The sequence below is a fragment of the Odocoileus virginianus genome, chromosome 16 (assembly GCF_023699985.2).
Source record: "Odocoileus virginianus isolate 20LAN1187 ecotype Illinois chromosome 16, Ovbor_1.2, whole genome shotgun sequence".
In the NCBI taxonomy this organism is placed as follows: Eukaryota; Metazoa; Chordata; class Mammalia; order Artiodactyla; family Cervidae; genus Odocoileus; species Odocoileus virginianus.
The window spans coordinates 3006025-3024453 of NC_069689.1; the positions used below are offsets into that span (position 1 = coordinate 3006025).

The 18429-nt window shown below is 36.3% G+C and overlaps 1 protein-coding gene across 1 annotated transcript in view; it reads left to right on the forward strand.

Annotated features, from left to right (window-relative positions):
• The window catches only part of ETFA (electron transfer flavoprotein subunit alpha), a 72412-nt gene that overhangs the window by 1479 nt on the left and 52504 nt on the right, over positions 1–18429 (forward strand). The window contains exons 2-7 of the mRNA XM_020886993.2: positions 9384–9530; positions 11706–11787; positions 11890–11972; positions 15404–15503; positions 16590–16700; positions 17346–17447. Of these exons, the coding sequence (XP_020742652.1) occupies positions 9384–9530; positions 11706–11787; positions 11890–11972; positions 15404–15503; positions 16590–16700; positions 17346–17447 (625 nt within the window). The remainder of the gene's footprint in view (positions 1–9383; positions 9531–11705; positions 11788–11889; positions 11973–15403; positions 15504–16589; positions 16701–17345; positions 17448–18429) is intronic.

The following is an 18429-nucleotide window of genomic DNA, read 5'->3' on the forward strand; positions in this document are numbered from 1 at the left end:
TTCGATCCCTGGATCAGGAAGACCACCCTGGAGAAGAAAATGGCAACCCACTCCAGTATTCTTGCCTGGAGGATCTCATGGATGGAGCTGGCGGGCTACAGTCCACAGGGTCACAAAGAGTCCGACACGAGCGAGCGACTTCACTTCAACAGAAAAAAAAATGGAGTGACTAAGTAATCACTATAAACACAGTTTGCCAATATACATGGACAGTATTTCCAAATCTTTACTGTGGTTTGTGAAAGACTTTGACCTTTATGACATTTTCAGAATTTAAAATCACACTAAGTAAAGTTACTCCTCCAAAGTCATTGGGAACATCTAAGAGATTTGAATTTCAAGGATATAGGAAAATAGCGGAAACACTTCTAGAATGAATACATAAATATACATACATATTTAGCTTTAAAAATTTAGAAATTTCAGAAAAGTTTCAAGAATAGCACAAAGAAATCTCAAAACCCTTTGTTGAATTTCACCAGCTGTTAACAGTTTGGCACATTGGCTTTATTTCTCTTCATATATACATCCTGTTATTTTTCTGAACCATTTGAGAGTATATTGCAGACATGCCCTTTACTCCTAAAACTTTTAGTGTATTTTCTATGAACAAGGAGTATGCACCTTTCATAACCACAGTTCGGTTCAGTTCAGTTGCTCAGTCGTGTCCGACTCTTTGCAACCCCATGGACTGCAGCATGCCAGGCCTCCCTGTCCATCATCAACTCCTGGAGTTTACTCAAACTCATGTCAGTGATGCCATTCAACCATCTCATCCTCTGTCCTCCCCTTCTCCTCACACCTTCAATCTTTCCCAGCATCAGGGTCTTTTCCAGTGAGTCAGTTCTTCACATCAGGTGGCCAAAGTATTGGAGTTTCAGCTTCAGCATCAATCCTTCCAATGAATATTCAGGACTGATCTTCTTTGGGATGGACTGGTTGGACCTCCTTGCTGTTTGAAGGATTCTCCAAAGAGTCTTCTCCAACACCACAGTTCAAAAGCGTCAATTCTTTGGCACAGTATAATTGGCAAAATCAGCAAGTTTAACAATGATACAATACTATGCATTATCTGATCTACAGATATTAATTCATGTATTACCAGTTGTCTTGTTAATGATTTGTAGCAGTATTTTTTAATTGTTTTTTAAATTGAAGTATAGTTGATTTACAGTGTTATGTTAATTTCTGCTATATAGCAAAGTGATTCAGTTATACAAATAGATACTTTCTTTTTTATATTCTTTTCCATTATGGTTTATCTCAGGATATTAACTATAGTTCTCTGATGCTCTGCAGTAGGACCTTAGGGTTTATTCATTTCTATAAGTACCAGTTTGCTTCTGTAGCATATTTCTTACTCTGGTCTAGGATAGTCGAGTCAGGCCTTGCATTTAGTTCTCATGTCTCTTCAGTCTTTGTTAGACGGCTCCTCAGCCTTTCTTTGGCTTTGATGACATTGACATTTTTGAAGACTCCAGGCCTTCTATTTTGTTGACTGTCCTCCATTTATGTTTGTCTGGTGTTTCCTCTGAGTACTTTCAGGTTATGTATTTCTGGCAGGAGTATTACAGAGGTGGTGTGTTCTCAGTGGATCATTCTAGGAGGCTCATAATGTTGGTTTATTCCATTGTTGCTGGTGTTAATTACTTGGCTAAAGTGTTATTCACCAGGTTTCTCCACTGTCAAATTACTACTCCTCCCTTTGTGATTTTTAACTAATTTATGGGAATATACATTGAGACTATAACTCTTCTGTTTCTCATCAGCCTTTCATTCACTGGTCTTATCTGGTGATGCGTCTTCCCTGAGAAATGATTACTGTGATGTAAAATGGTGATTTTTCTAATTCCATCGTTCCTTCTACATTTGTTAGCCTTGTATTATTATTTATGAACTCATGGAACCATGCTTCATTCAGTAAGTTATAATCCATTACTACTGTGAAATGTTTTGGTGCTCAAGTTGTGCCAGATTTCTGAAGTGCAAGTCCCTTCAGTCTGGCCTGTTTACTTACACTATGATACTCTAAGTCAAATGGCTTAACTGACTCCTTACTCTAGAAATTTAAAAAATTGTTCTGTAGTTAACTGAATAAATTTAGAAAGATACACTTCTACAAAGTCATATGTTTAACAATAGATTAATCTACTAAAAGATTTAAAAGATAAAGCTGTTAACATGACAAGGTGAATATAGCTAACACTACTAAACTATATATTTAAAATTGGCTGAGATGGTAAATTTTATATTTGTTTTTCATTGCAGTTAGTGAAAAAAGAAAAGAGATACCTTAAGCTGTTAGAATGTAAGTTAAATGACTCACATTTGGTATCTAAGTTCCATTTCCATTTTGGCTTGTTTATGGCCTTGAGCAAAGTCCTTCATCTTTGGAGGGGGCTCCTCAGTGTTACCTGTTAATGAAAGTGTTTTCCATCCAAAACAAAGAGCTGAGGAACACACTAAGAGGAAAATAGGTAGTTAATATTCTTGCAAGGATATTAATCTGAATTATTAGTATTATTCATTTGCATTTAAGGTTGATTTGTTGACTAGTAAGATATCAAAGGGACTTCCCTGGTGGCTCATTTGGTAAAGAATCTGCCCGCAGTGCAGACCTGGGTTCCATCTCTGGGTCGGAAAGATCCCCTGGAGAAAAGAATGGCTATCTGCTCCAGTATTGTCTGGGAAACTCCATGGACAGAGGAGCCTGGCAGGCTACAGTGTCCATAGGGGTCGCAAAGAGTTGGACACGACTGAGCGACTTATACTTTCAAGATACCATAGAGATATTTTACACAGAGAATATAGCAACACTTTCAAGGTTATTTGAATCTTCCTATTACTGTATTCATTCCCAGACAAAAGGCATATCTATTATGATTCAGAAGCTATGAAACTGGTATGAAGGAACATGACATTTTTCAGAGTCCATGGTTTATCATTGATGAATGAGATTGAACTCTGTAATTCACATGCAGATTTTAATTTCTTTTGAAGGAAGAGAGAAAGCCAACTTTGATGTGGTACTGAAAGATTTATTGCATGAGGTGAATGCAGTAAAATTATGCTGCTGCCAATGTGTCTACTTCAAGAGTCTTGTCTGTTTTTAAAGAGAAGTAAATTGACTGTGTTTTTAATAATATAGTCAATGTCATATGACATTTCTAGTCATGATTAAAAGCTACCGTATTTTATTACTAAAGAAGTTAAAGTAATTTAAAGTTCAGAGATGTAATATACATTTTAAAATTACAAAAGTTATGTTAAAATAGGAATGGGTAACTAATTATGTATGATTTGTCTTTTTCAGTAGAAGTTGAAAGATTTTATAGTTTGTTCCTGCTTTTTAATTTTTGAGTTAAACAAAAAGATCTCCGCCCATTTACCATAACCCCGTTTAGTTTTCAAAGGTGGTGGGGGAGGTAGATTATGTTTATTCTTATTACAACTTTATGTTTTGAGTAGATTTGTAAGGGTAAAGTAGGGATTTAGGGTCCCAACTTTTTTTTCTTCCAACTCTTGTTGTAGTTCACTACAAAAACATATAGTTAAAGGGGCTTCCCAGGCTCAACAGTAAAGAATCTGCCTGCAGTGTGGGAGGTGTGAGTTCAATCCCTGGATCGGGAAAATTCCCTGGAAAAGAAAATGGCAACCTGCTCCAGCATTCTTGCTGGGATAATCGCATGGTCAGAGGAGCCTGGCAGGTTAGAGTCAATGGGATTGCAAAAGAGTTGTACACGATTTACCAGCAATAGCAATCCTTGGTTGCTCCTGAAAGAACTGAAAAGCAAGCAGGATCAAAACTGTTAAGACTGAATAAGAGGACGAAAATGTGTTCATTGAACTTCAGCTATCCTAGGTTGATGATGACTTTGAAGAGATTGTGTTCAGTGTTGAGTGGAAGTGAAAGCCAGTTTGCTGTGAGTAAAGGTTCAGAAGGAGTGAGGTGAGGCAGCAGAGATTGTGAGTAAGGACTTTGTTTTCAAGAAGTCTAGACTTGAGAGGGTGGAGAGAAGATGGTAATCTCTTTAAGCCCTATCCTTGAAAAGAATACTGTCTCTTAAAGGCCAGTCAACTTAATAAGGGTATGCAGCTGGTACGTAAAAGAAAACTTCACTTTACTACTTGGAACTAAGTCTAGTCAGTAAGTTCAGATAAGTTCCCTAAAAATATGGTGGAGTGGGAAGACTTCCTTGGTGGTTCAGTGGCTAAGAATCCGCCTGCCAATGCAAGGGACACTGGTTTGGTCCCTGGTCTTGGAGGATCCCGTATGCCATAAGGGCAGCTGAGCCTGTGCTCCACGAGAGAAGCCACTGCATTGAGAAGCCTGCACACTGCAACAAAGAGTTTCCCCTGCTCACCACAGCTACAGAAAGCTCGAACACAGCAGCGAGGACCCAGCGCAGCCAAAAATCAGTTAAAAAAAAAAAAGGTATGATAGGGTATCTCTAGTGATACAGCATATTTGTGTACTGTTCTTGGTAGACACACATATTAAAGTACTTAGATAATTAAGTTATCAATGGCAGTAAAATTGTTGCTTTTTAGTTTTTGATCATTTTGGGGGAAAATTCTCTCTTGGGTAGTAAACATTCACAGAATGCCCACTCTGTATCATTCTCAAAGACAGATATTGAATTCACAGTGGAGAGTGAGAAAGACCTAGTCCCTGCCCAATGCCTTGCAGACAGACTGGGGAAGACAGATGTTGAACACATTATCTTAAGAGTGATCACGAAAGGTTTATAGGGTCTGGGGAATAGGTATTGGGGGAGAGAATTAATCTAGTTAGGGGGCTGGAGAAACCTGTGAAATTACTTTGTGAACTAAGGTGAACTACAACTGTTGTTAGTGGGTGATGAACTAATAGTAAGGGTAAAAGATTTTCTTTAGGTAAAAAGGTCACTTCATTTTTGGGTTTTGGCTATCTTAAATCACCTGTTTACCTTTTGTTTTAATTCAGTACTTACTGTATGTGCTTTTTTTTTTTTAGGAATTTTTAAAAGTATTTTAAAGTCTTTATTGAATTTGTTACAATACTGCTTCTGTTCTGTGTTCTGTTTTTTGGCCTCAGGTTTTGTGGGATCTTAGTCCCCTCACCAGGGATCCAACCCCCAACCCCTGAATCTTAACCGCTGAACCACCAGGGAGATCTCTTATATGATACATATCTTGCCTTTTAAACATGGTATTATTTCCAGGGTTGAATTTGAAACAGAAAGAAAAGTGCATCAGTCATGTTAGTTTGATTGTTCAAAAAAAAAAAAAAAAAAACCCAAATAAAAGCGCATCTAAAGTCTGTGGCCCCCTTGCTTCAGTTCTGGGCAAGTTTGATGGGCCATCCTAGTTCCAGGGTTCCCTTGTGAGATCAGCTGAGCGCTTCTTAGTGGCTGTATTGCAGTATTGCAGTTCAGCTTCTTCCACTGCCCAGTTATATTTCCTTGATACCTCATGGGGAGCGAAGAGTGCTCCCCAATAAACTTCCTTCACACACACGCACACACAAAAAAGTTGATGACCGAAAATGGATGGTGGCACCAGTCTGCATTAATTAATTTAAGTAGCAGTGTTTTGAAGAGATGAGATTCTTTTCTGAGCAGTTACCGTATTGCATATTTCAAGTTATCTTTAAATGTTGAAGATTTGGCTTCTTTTTTTCCTCATAAATAAAGGGGGCCCAAAAGTCTACAGATGCAGTGGATCACAAGGTAATAAAACAACTTGCATTTAAAAACCTTTTCAGTAATGGGACCTGTACTTTTTTAATCTTTTTGTGATATGCTACACCACTTGTATTTAAAATAGAATTTTAGTGTTGTAGGATTTTTAGAGCTGGAAAAGAGGCCTTTGAAGTCATCTTTTTGACCAGTTCTATTATTTTTAGCAGGAGAGTATTTGCTAGGTGAAATATTACAGGAATGACCCATATATAAAACAGCTAAAAATGGTGATGGCTTTGAGAACTGTTAATCACACACCTCAGATCTGAGCCCAACTACCTGGTTCTTTCCTTAGGGCTGAAGCCACTAAGCCCCAGTTCCTTCATATGTAAACTCAAGGTAGTAATAGGACCACACCGTAAAGGGCTTCTGAGTTTTAAATGTGATTTACTGTTAGTAGAGGGCTTTGATCCCTGGGTTGGGAAAAATCCCCTGGAGAAGGGAACAGCTACCCACTCTGGTATTCTCGCCTGGAGAATTCTTTGGACAGAGGAGCCTGGCAGGCTATAGCCCACGGGGTCGCAAAGAGTCAGACACGACTGTGACTTTTGCTTTCCTTTCTTTTTCAGAGGGCTCAGTAATAATAGTTTGGTTAATTTGGTTAAAGCAAAGTGAGCGACCATTCTGGCAGCCTGCCTGCCTGGTGCTCACTTTATTCTATGTGGTGGTTCCAGCGGTACCTCCCTGGATGGAGTATAGTGTAAAAACCACCGGTTTAGTTTGTCTCCCTCGGTTTGAAGGTGAAGAAACTGGGCTCTGGTTTAAGGAATCATTTTAAAGGCCACAGACCAATTTCTTCTGCTGTAGGCTACACACAGCTATTATTGCTGAATTAAGCTACATAACCATGTTTAGGTTCTGCAGCTTCTCTTTAGGTGGTATGTGAGAATAGAAGGTAGAACTTTGAATTAGAAGAAATCTTGGATAATTAAAAGAAACCTTACTATTAAACTATAAAGGAGTCAGTTGGTAAAGTAATGTGAAGTGTCTTAGGACATGTGTAGTGCTTAGTAAAGACTGGTCAGATGGATGGACTGAGTAGTTTCTTATATATTCTTTTGTTGTTGTTTATTCTTCAAACATTTTTGAATAGCCATTTAAGAAGAATATGCAGTGTTCCCTTGGAAGTTCTGAAAAGCTTGACAATTCCTTAGGAAACTACCCGATTTATCTTATTATAGACCTATAATTTATAGCAAATATGGGCCTTCTGCCACCAAATCCTGAATTTATTCTTTAAATGGTGATGAAAAGCTCATAAATTTTATGGTAAATGATATGTGAAGCATAATCAAAAATATGGTGTCTGATATATATTGGTAATAAATAGTTTGTTACTGGCAATTCTTATTAAATGTGATTTGAATCATAAATTATGCCATTGGATCCTAATTACACAGTTCTTTACTGTGTGCTCTTCTGATTAAAAAAGAAGTACCATATAATTCTTCAGGTGTCAATCGGAAAAAACATTGTTCTAGACAATGAGGATACAAAAATGAACAGGCATGGTGTTTGCTTTCTAAGAACTTTCGTGCCATCTCAGGGATTGTGAATTGCTACAACTTTTCTGGAGAATATTTTGCATCAATCAGTGTTAAAAGCCTTGAAAGTGTGTCTCTCTCTTGATCTAACATTCCTACTTCTAGGATTTTGTCATAAGTGAATCTTAAGATGTGCATAAAGATTTCTAACCTTAACCATAAAAATTCTTACCTCCTGTGAGATTTTTTTTAATTGTAAAAACATAAAAGCTATGCAAACAGAGACTTGATTCAGCAAAAACAGAAGTCTCCATTTCGCCCCCTTTCTTGCTCACTTTGAGTAAACAAAAAAGGAAGAAAGAGATAAATGTCATCCACTAATAAACAATGTAGCAATTCTGTCCTCTGGTTTATTCTTCACTGTCCTCTTCCCATCCTCACTCTGTGGCTCCGGAAGCATTTCTACCCCTGAATGCGTGCTCTGGCCTCTGTGGCCCTCAGCCCTGGGATTGGTTCATCAGAGATCGAGGAGGCTGAGAGGGCTGAGGAGAAGGAATGGGTAACAGTTGTAGAGGTAGGAAGCTTAGGAGAAGAGGGGCCCCTATCTTGTTGAAGATTGTACAGAACCTGACTTAGTCATCTATGAAGGCAGAGCAGCTGAGGTAACCTGGCCAAGTTCCAATCTGAACTCTTAGTCTTACTGGACTAAAAGGATATCTCATCTGTTGAGGAAGAGTGCCGAGAGCTTTGAGAAGGTTCATCTCTGCATTGTTTATAATCATAAAAGATTTCTGGTAACCCAAATGATTATGGAAACTAGTTGAACTGGTATGCCTAAGTATTAATAAAAAGATCAAAGTGTTAGTTGCTCAGTAGTGCTCAACTCTTTATGATCCCATGGTCCATGGAATTCTCCAGGCAAGAATACTAGAGTGGGTTGCCATTCTCTTCTCCAGGGGATCTTCCCAACCCAGGAACTGAACCCAGGTTTCCTGCATTGCAGGCAGATTCTTTACCATCTGAGCTACTAGGATATGTACAATATAGTAAACAAAAAGTATGTATTCTGTTGATTTAGTTGCATGACCAGCGTTATAGTCCTGTGCCTGGCTTCCCTTTAAACCCTCCTTATAAAATTCAAGCTCTGGGTACATTTTATATTAGGTTTTCTTCACTCCAACTCCAGATCAGATTATTGCTGAATTCAAACCACTGAACCATGACATGTGATCATTAGTGCCTCTTTTTCTCATTGCCATTTTCCACAAGGATAGTTCTCAGATTTTCTCCTTTCCTCATGCCAGTGGTGTGTTTCCTTATCCTTTCACATGTCAGAACACCTAAACTTCTTCCATTCTTCCTCTTGATTATCTGTGATCTGCAGCTGCCAACATTTTGGCTCTCTTCACTAATTGGAAACTATTCTGTCTTGTAATTGTGTGTGAACAAGCCTTATTTCCCTTGAAAACTTTGAGTGCAGGGACCATTCTTGTTCATCCTTCTGTTTCTGGTATTTGAAATTATTTCAGATGACCATGGACTGCACGGTGGTTTCTCAGTAGTCCACAGTACCTGTGGAAGGATTTTAACTGGCTCCAGGATACAGTCCAAAAGCTTTTTTGAATTTGAAAGCATATTTAAACAATTGACACTTTAGTAAAATTGCTGTGTAGTGTTGTATTGTAAAGACATATTTACATTATCAGTTATTTTGGTATTAAATAATTCATTTTACCAGAAGCAATAGAACGTTAGTAGTTGATTACATTATCATTATTCCTGGATATACTGTGCTCTTTAGTAGTATTGGGTACAAGTGAATGTAATTGGTAGCTGACACCTAGTTTGAGAATGTGTTTTAAGGATTTTAAATTCAGATACATAAATCAGTTTCTTGTTGAGCATAGATTAGTAGGAAAGTTGTTTGGAAATAATAAAAAATTTTTTTTTAAAGTAGAATACTAGTTTGTATTTTCTATTTTTATTAGGCAGGAATATCAGTAATAGAGTGATAGATATAAATAGCCCAATTTTGCTATTGACCAAGTATTTATAAATACATTTATAGAACTGAGTACTGCATACACTTCTCTTTAAAGCACACCTGCTTACCAGTTAGAGCAAAAAAAAAATTATATTGCAACATAATTTTCCTTTTTTTTTTTTCTCTTTTTAGACCTCATTGCTACGATTTCAGAGTACCCTGGTGATAGCTGAGCATGCAAATGATACCCTTGCGCCCATTACATTAAATACCATCACTGCAGCCAAACGTGTTGGAGGTGAAGTGTCCTGTTTAGTAGCTGGAACCAAATGTGACAAGGTGAGAAATCTTTAAGGTCAACCATAGCAAATAAAATCGCCATCAAGAGACAGGGAAAGATAGCAACAAGAGAGTCATAATGAGGTCTGTAGCCCAAACTGGGTCCTAAACCTCATTAAACGGTCAGTTTCACAACTATTACTGTGTGTGAAAAAGAAACTAAAAGATTTGCTCATTAGGCATTTTGTCTTTTGAAATGAGGTGGAATACTTGATTTAGTTCCACTGGCACCATCATGTGCCATCAGGTACCAAGTAGAGATAATATTTGAGTCCCCTTAGAGGTTAATAGCCAATCCGTTTTTAGCATTGATGAATATACTTGTTAATTGCTTTTAATTCCTGAAAGTGGTAAATCTGGAAAAAGTATCATGGGTGTTAATTTTTAATTGGTGTAAGAATTCAAATGCAAGGACTTTCCCAAAACTATACCTGATACTAGAAGATGTTCTTTGTTTGGTTGTTGACATAAGACAATGACAGCTTTGTAAACTAACCCCCTGAAAAGGAACTCTAATGAGGTTTGCACAGTCTGTACCTTTGGACTTCAGTGTAGTTGAAATCATGCTTTCATTAAGCTTACCCACTTTGAGCCACCATTTGCCTCTCACACCATATAGGATTTGTCAGTTGTGTAGTTGGGGGCTTGGACCTCAGGGGAAGAAATCCATAAGAGAGCTTGTTACTTTGTAGACAATTTATTTTTTTTTAGATGAGCTTGATGCAGAGCATGTGATATAATGCAGGTTCAGTTAGTGTTGTTTTGGCCAATTTCTTACATGCAATTGGTATCTTAAAATAATGTATTCAAGCAGGTGTGTGCTTATGTGGATTTCTTTACCTAAATCCTGCTAACAACTGTTGACTCTTGCATAGTTATAAAAGATAGCTAAACTATCTTTTTGGTTGCCCTACTTCCAGATATACAAGTTCTGGATTTGATTTATTTTTTACTGTGATTTTAATTAATCTAATATAACTTGGAAGATATTTTATGTTATTTTATTTACAGTATTTCGAGAAAAATTGAAACAAATCATCTCTTCTTCAGTTACAGTCTTATTATCATGTCACATTCTAAAAGAAAAACAGTCAGTACCTGTATATAGAGACTCTGTTAATAACCCAGGCAGATTTCAGTTTTATACTAAAATATAGCTGTTTATCCTAGACAGCAAGTAACTTTTCTATGTAGTGCCTAAAATAAGAGATGGATATGACAGTACAATATACCCTGCCAGTGAATACTTGATTTAGAAGAGTTGCTTTTGCACTGCCTTCTTTCTTGAGTGAATGTTGTTTTAACCTTATCCTCTATTAAGGGAGGGCAGAAGGTGTGGCCTTTTATATTTACTCATCAGTGAATCAGTATGAAGGTAAACAAGAAGATGGTAGACCAGAATATGACTGCCATGTTTCTGCTGAAACAGGAACCAGTAATGCTGTACTTAGAGATTTAAAAGAAGGAATTCTAATGGCTTTCTGTATACAGAAAATCTGAGTGGTCAAAGAGCTTTCCCAGAACCCCATCCTGATTCTAAACAAGAGAAAAGAGGAATTAAAATAGAAAATATTTTGCTTCATTATAGATAAATTTATATTGATGGGCAGGAACTCAGGGGTTGACAGTGGACTGTTTTCTCTATAGTTTTCTAAGGTTCTATATGGTTTTCTCGATGGCCCAGAATCACTGATTTTAGTATCAGCAGAAATCATTATTGTCAGATAAAGTGCAGTGGCTTGCATACCAGAGTGGTTAAGTCTTGTTCTTTAGTTCTAGGAACCTTAAATCTGAAATGTCTGAAATGTGTTGACTGTGTCATTATTATGAGCGAAAGAACCTAACCATTTCTAAAATGATGAGCTTATGTTTGCATTGAGCAAAAGGGAAGAGTACAATAAACAGTTACATTTGCGTGGATAGCTAAGTTGATCTTGATTTATCAATTTGTACTTTTTTCAAAGCAAGAATTTTTGTTTAGGGTCCGTAGACCGTAAGATCAATTGGCTTAAGATTTTCTGTGTTAAATAGTTTTCTTTTATTCCTAAGTAGCCGTTTTTCTCATAAGAACAGTTCTTACAGTGGCCGTTAAGGTTTTATACTCTGCTGGATCTGTAATGGTGGCTCTATTAGTACCTTTCTGTTAGATGGATAATTAAAAACTTTTATTCGTAGGTGGCACAAGATCTCTGTAAAGTAGCAGGTGTAGCAAAAGTTCTGGTGGCTCAGCATGATGCGTACAAAGGCCTCCTTCCAGGTGAGCTTTTCCAGTGGAAAAAAATTAATGTCTAAATTAAGCTTGAGTATCTGACTGTGAAAATATTATGAAATGTGTTTATCAAATGTGTTTAATTCTCAGAGGAACTGACACCATTGATTTTGGCAACTCAGAAGCAGTTTAATCACACACACATCTGTGCTGGAGCGTCTGCCTTTGGAAAGGTGAGATTTAGAATGTGGAATCTGATGTCACTAGTTGGAAGGGTTAGATTTCATGGTGCTGAAAATGTATAACAGACTTTGTTTAGATAGCTAATTCTGGCTTTCAAAATTAATGTGATAGTTTTGCTAAAATTTATTCTTTCAAGATTTTGATATAATTTCTGTTAAAATGCCATCTCCAGGCTTTGAGCTGTGGTCATAGAAACAACTCTGTTCTTTTGAGACTTTGTCATAATTTTTTATAATGCCACTTCCAGATTTTCAGATTTTGTCATGGGGAAAGCCCTATTTTTAAACATATTTTTCTTAAGTAACAATGTGGAACTGTCTCATTGTGTGAACGCCATTTGAATTAGTACCCATTATAAGAAATGGATTTGTTTTGGTTCAGTTCTGTTCAGTTGCTCAGTTGTGTTTGACTCTTTGCAATTCCATGAACCGCAGCACGCCAGGCCTCCCTATCCATCACCAGCTCCTGGAGTCCACCCAAACCTATGTCCATTGTGTTTGTTTTGGTGACTGGTGGATATTTAGAAAGGCCAAGTTTATCTATTTGAGAGATTTGGAAAGGACTGTGTAGTGGTTGAAGACATCCTTAGGGTAAAGAGAAGTGTAATCTGATCATATGCATTGTGATATGTCTGAATGTGCTATGAGATGGGTAGTGGTCTGCATGAGTTATTTACCTTCCTGAAATATGTTTTCTGATATATAACATGATGCACTTTGGCCAGGTGATGTCTATAATCTGCCAATTAGAACTATTAAAAGATGGAATGGGTTTTCTCTATAGCAGTTGTCACTTTCCTTGGAAATGGTTAAGTCAGAAGCTTGCCATCCAGCTGCTGTATTTTGGGATGTTGCAGAACAGCGTTGACTAAAAGATCACTGGGGACCCTTCCCGCTCAGGGTTTTGTTTCTGTGTTAGATGATTTAAACAATTTCATGAGTCTTGAGTTTCTGTGATGACAGTTCACCTAAAAGTGTTAAACCAAGAAAGGGTATTTGTTGTAGCTGATTCGCTAGATTTTAATACTCTGGCTTTGATTGCTGTATGGGTGTTTTGAGAACAAAGGTCACATAATAGTATTATAGCTGGTGCTGCAGTGGATTTGGAATGAGGAAGTGTCCATCAGGTGAAGCTAAACAATTTGCTCTATAATAATTCTTCACTGATTGTCTTTTTAAGATACCACAACTTTATATTGGTAATCTAGAATTTTATAACTGCCATCTTTTTGTGCATCAAAAGAACACTGTTAGTTATTACCTCTCCTTCCCTGAAGCCATGTGGTTTATTTAGCCTGTTAGATAGTGTTGAGATGTATCTGTTTACCATCCATCCTTTCAGGACATTGAGACGTGTGCCTTTAAGTGCTGTGGTAAATTTTGTTTTCAAGATGTGGTAAAATGAAACAAGGGATAGTAGAAGTACAAGAAGTATTAAATTTCAAGGAATTAAAAAAAACTCTAAAACTTTAGAAAGAAACACAGTCTGAATATCATAAAATCTATGTGAGAATCTGCTCAGCCAGGTAGTAATATTCCAGTCATATTTCCTGAACGGTTAAAGAAGGTGCCTCAAGGAAAGAGTTACTTACTAAAGCAGGCTTTAAATGCCGACAAATGTGGTTTGTTTTAAAAGCAGGTATCTTCTAAACCTCTTATTTACCAAGTTAGAACTATTTTTAATGGCATTTTAATTATTTTCCCAAGCCCTTTATTTCCTATAAAATCTTAATTTTCTTTCTGATTGTGGATTTATAAACTATGGTACTTTTCAGTAGCTCTGTTATTATGGTTGAAAGGGAATCACTATATAATATAGGTAACAATAGACTGAGTATTAGAAAATCTTTACAGTTGGAGGATGTAGCAGGAGGAAATTTGACTCAAGCTTTCAATACTTGTTGGCATCAATTTATATAGAACTGTTTATTAGCTACAGGGTAGAGACATGAGAAGTGGAGACATACAGCCTCTGCTCTTGGGGTGCTTATAAACTTAGTTCAAGGTTAAATAATATGTATATTAAAACTTTTAAAACAAAATACATGTTAGTGCCAATAGTTGTATATGCATGTGAGAGGATGCAGAATAAAGGAGTGATTAGAGGATAGTCCTGAGAGAATTCTTAGAGGAACAGAGAAGATTTGGGGATGGAATGAGAGGAACTTGAGTGCTGTTACAATGAAAGTTCACCTGCTAGAGTTGGTTTCATGTACTGAGTTTAGGAGATGCTGTAGAGTAAGCTCTGTGTAGAAAGCAGTGGGGAATTTTACCCTTTCTATTTGTGTGATAAAAGCAACACTTCACTTTTAAAATTACACTTAGATGATGTCATCATCTAAGAGAACCTTTGCATCTAGAAAGTATGCATATTTGTTTTTCACTAACTGATTCTGTTTTAGAGCCCAAGAAATTTAGAATAAAAGCATAGAGATTCTCTTCCTCTTACTGTGAGGTGAAGTAACTAAGCCCTGGGGTTATTGGGGCTTGCCCAGTGATCCCTGCTAAGTGGGAACAAAGTTACCACATGTATCTATTCCAGAGATGTTATATGCATATACAGAGAAAGCATATACATGAGTGTATATGTGTGTATATATATATATAGAGAGAGAGAGAGAAAGGCTGTGCTTTACTTTTCTCATTTTTTAAATTACATGGATTTACTATAATTTGTAAACCTATGCCCTATTGAGGGTTTCCCTGGTGGCTCAGACGGTAAAGCGTCTGCCTGAAGTGCGGGAGACCAGGTTCGATTCCTGGGTTGGGAAGATCCCCTGGAGGAGGAAATGGCAACCCATTCCAGTACTCTTGCCTGGAAAATTCCATGGACTGAGGAGCCTGGTGGGCTACAGTCCATGGGATTGCGAAGAGTCGGACACAACTGAGAGACTTCACTTTCACTTTTCACTTTCATGCCCTATTGATGGATACTTGGATTAGTTTTTTTTAATGCAGCTTCACTTTTTAAAAAGGTGAACATGTCCGATTTGGAATTTTTTCTTTCATGTACATTAAGTAAACATATAAGGATATTCTTTTTTAGTATTTGAGAACTTTACTACTCTAATTATTTTTCTATCTTATCTAAATTCAGTAATCTATAATTGTCACACTTTGTAAATGATGATCACTAAAGCAAATATCATATCTCATAATTCAATGTACTGAGTTAAGGTAGTTTATTGCTATAAACTCATAAAACTCTTAATGTAGTTAGAGTAATGATCGACTCTTACTTATGTTCAAAGACTATCCAAAAAGTTGTGCTTGAAGTTGTGGTATGTCTAAAGATGCATGTGAAATATAAAATATTCAAAATAAAGTTTCTACAGAATTTGCTTTTAGAGAATGTTATTGCTAATATTTTACAGCCATCCATTAGCATGTATTGCGTAACTCACTACTTATTTTGCTTTTAGAACCTTTTGCCCAGAATAGCAGCCAAACTTGATGTTGCCCCTATTTCTGACATCATTGCAATCAAATCACCTGACACATTTGTGAGAACCATTTATGCAGGTGGGTACCCAAGGAAAACAGTTAATCAGAATGTTAAATATTTGAAAATTCTTAAAGCAGAAATTAATCTCGAAGATAGGATTTTGAAGCATGGATCATCCTAAAGATTCCTGAAGAAAATCTTAGTGTTAGATCTTAGTGTTAGAATTGCTGCTGGACTGTGATATGACATTCTCTATCTTAGTGTTAGAATTGGTGCTGGACCGTGATACGACATTCTCTCTGATAGATTTAAAACACACATTTTTCCTTCCTGGTCATTCCATGTACAGAGTGAGATTTTTCCAGTGATCAATAAAAATTAGGTTTCTTTTCAGTATATTTTGTAAGTGGCTCTTGAAAAATAAAACTTTCTGTTTTTTTAAAAATAATTTCAGTCGTCTTTGCTGCTTCTATTTCATTTCTGTCTGCATTAAGAAATTCAGTTCAGTGTCTTTTTAGTCAATTGATCTTTTGCTAAGCACACTGGTCTCTGGTGGGGCTGAAGAAGGCAATGAACTCTTTGATCTTTCTGATTGAACTCAAATCAAACCTCTCATCTTTAGTAGTGTTTAAAGGGAAGTAAGTATTTGGTCATAGTTTAGGTCACTCTTAATGTAATTGCTAATCCATAAGAAATGTCTCAAATACTTTTAAAATCTTGGTGCATCACACTTCCTGTCCTCTATACCCCTACCATGTTTTCACTTATTATCTTGCCTTAGCAGGCGTGGTAGCTTTGTCTTTATTAAGTTATTGCAACTCATGTTGTTAAGTTAGTGATCATGTTTTGGAGAAGAAAGCTTTTGTTTATATTCCTTTTAGGAAGAATGTACCTGATTAATGTGACAGCGTTTTCCAGTTTGTTTCTTCCATGCAGGTCAGCACTTGTTCTGTTTTTAAAGACATCCAAGGTTACATAGAGTGCCACTGATATGTTCTTCAATGTTATAGTCCTTTTCCTGTATTTAGTAAAGGTAGAAAAAACCTAACTGGTCTACAGTTATTTTTTCCTTATCTTTGTGAAGTAAATTCTGAACCTCAAAGGAATACTTGGGGGATGTTTTGCCTTTCATGGTTGTTTTTAAAAATAAATGTGCTTTTCAGGAAATGCTATATGTACAGTGAAGTGTGATGAGAAAGTGAAGGTGTTTTCTGTCCGAGGAACATCTTTTGAAGCTGCAGCAACAAGTGGAGGCAGTGCCAGTTCAGAAAAGGGTGAGTGTTTGTTTGTATTTGCTTTAGTTTCTTATTTTTAGTTCAGACATTATATTAGAATAAGAGATTGCATCTAGTTAAATTTCTAATGCAGACTGTTTGAGAGCTCCATCTAAATAAATGATATTCCCAAGTTTATGCAAAAGTAAGGAATATTTACATTATTTTTTTGTACTGTGATAGTTTGGTATATATCAAAGGGGTAGGAGTGGGGTGCATTAAGATTAATTTGTTATATTGATGTAAGGATTTTTTTACTCTCCTGTCATTGTTTATTATAAAAGAACTTCAATATAATGGGAGACTATAATAATAGTAAACTTATGGAAGGTGTTAACACTTTAATATATACAGTATCTTATTAAACCCCATAGAGAAAGGGTTATTTCAGTCTTATAGGTAGACTCAGAGAATTAAATGACTTCTCAAAAGTCATATAGCTAATACGGTGAAGGCCAGAATCCAGTCCCTTTAAGTCTTTCCAAAAATCAGAGAGAATGAAATTAGTAGCAAAAAATAAAAAATCACACTAACAAAGTTAAATTTCCTGTGATTAATTCTTTGTGTATTTCTCTTAAAAAATCATTTTTACTGTAGTCCTTGAACTCATACTGTTTGTTTTGTTATGTGTATCAATATACGCAGCATCAAGCATTTCCCCAGTGGGAATATCAGAATGGCTTGACCAGAAATTAACAAAAAGTGATCGACCAGAGCTCACAGGTGCCAAAGTGGTGGTGTCTGGTGGTAAGTCAGATATTGTAATTTTAAAAATGATGTAAACTTAAAATACTTTGCTTTTATTAATACTTAATTTTAATGGGGCACAGGTGTTTTTTCAAATGTAAAAAGTAAGTTGTGAGTATTAGTCCCATTTTACCTATTAGGAAAATGAAATCTTGAGTTTAATAGTTTGGACTTCTGTTGCAAATCTGTTTCATTGGCACCAGGGGGAGCATGGTACAAATCTCAACTCCGTAGCTTTGCAACTTGGTATCTTTGTCATTTCGACTGACTCCTGTGTTATTCTGTGGAGTGTGGTTAACTTCTGAAGCAAAGAAAGGACTGGTTGGAATCTCAAGGCTGTGTTGTGTGATCCTTTGCTCTATTTTAAAAGTCTTGCAGCACAGTCCAAGTCTCTATGGATAACTCAAAGTTTTTTTCACATTTAATATGAAAATTGTTAATATTGCATAAGACTTGCCTCTTTTTGTACATCATGCTTCTTATTTAAAAACAAAACAAAGAAAAAAACCCCAAGAAACAAGCAAAAAGACCCATATTTCATAGCCTGCTGACTTTTTAAAACAGTGACTGCTATGATTGAAAAATCTTTCCAAACTAAACATCAAATGAAATAATTAAGCTTCCAAACAACCTCTTATTGCAAGTGGCATTGAGAAGAAATAATTTATATTTCAGAAAGGTATATCTGACTAGTTTATTCACTTATTTTTTCAATAAATGTTTATTAGGTATATGTTCTCTGCCAGACCCATTGCAAAGTGCTGGAGAAACAGGAAAAAACGGATTATTCTTGCTCTTAAGGAGTTTAAAGTCTAGTGGAATGTCTTCTTTCAGTTATTCAGTTAAGTATTGCTAAATATAGCTGTGACCAAGATAGGTATGAATATTATATTTAAAGAGTTTTTGTTCTAGTGGGGAAGACTGATTTTAAAGACTAATTATACTGCTAGTTAACCAGTTAGTTAATTACAGAATTATAGTA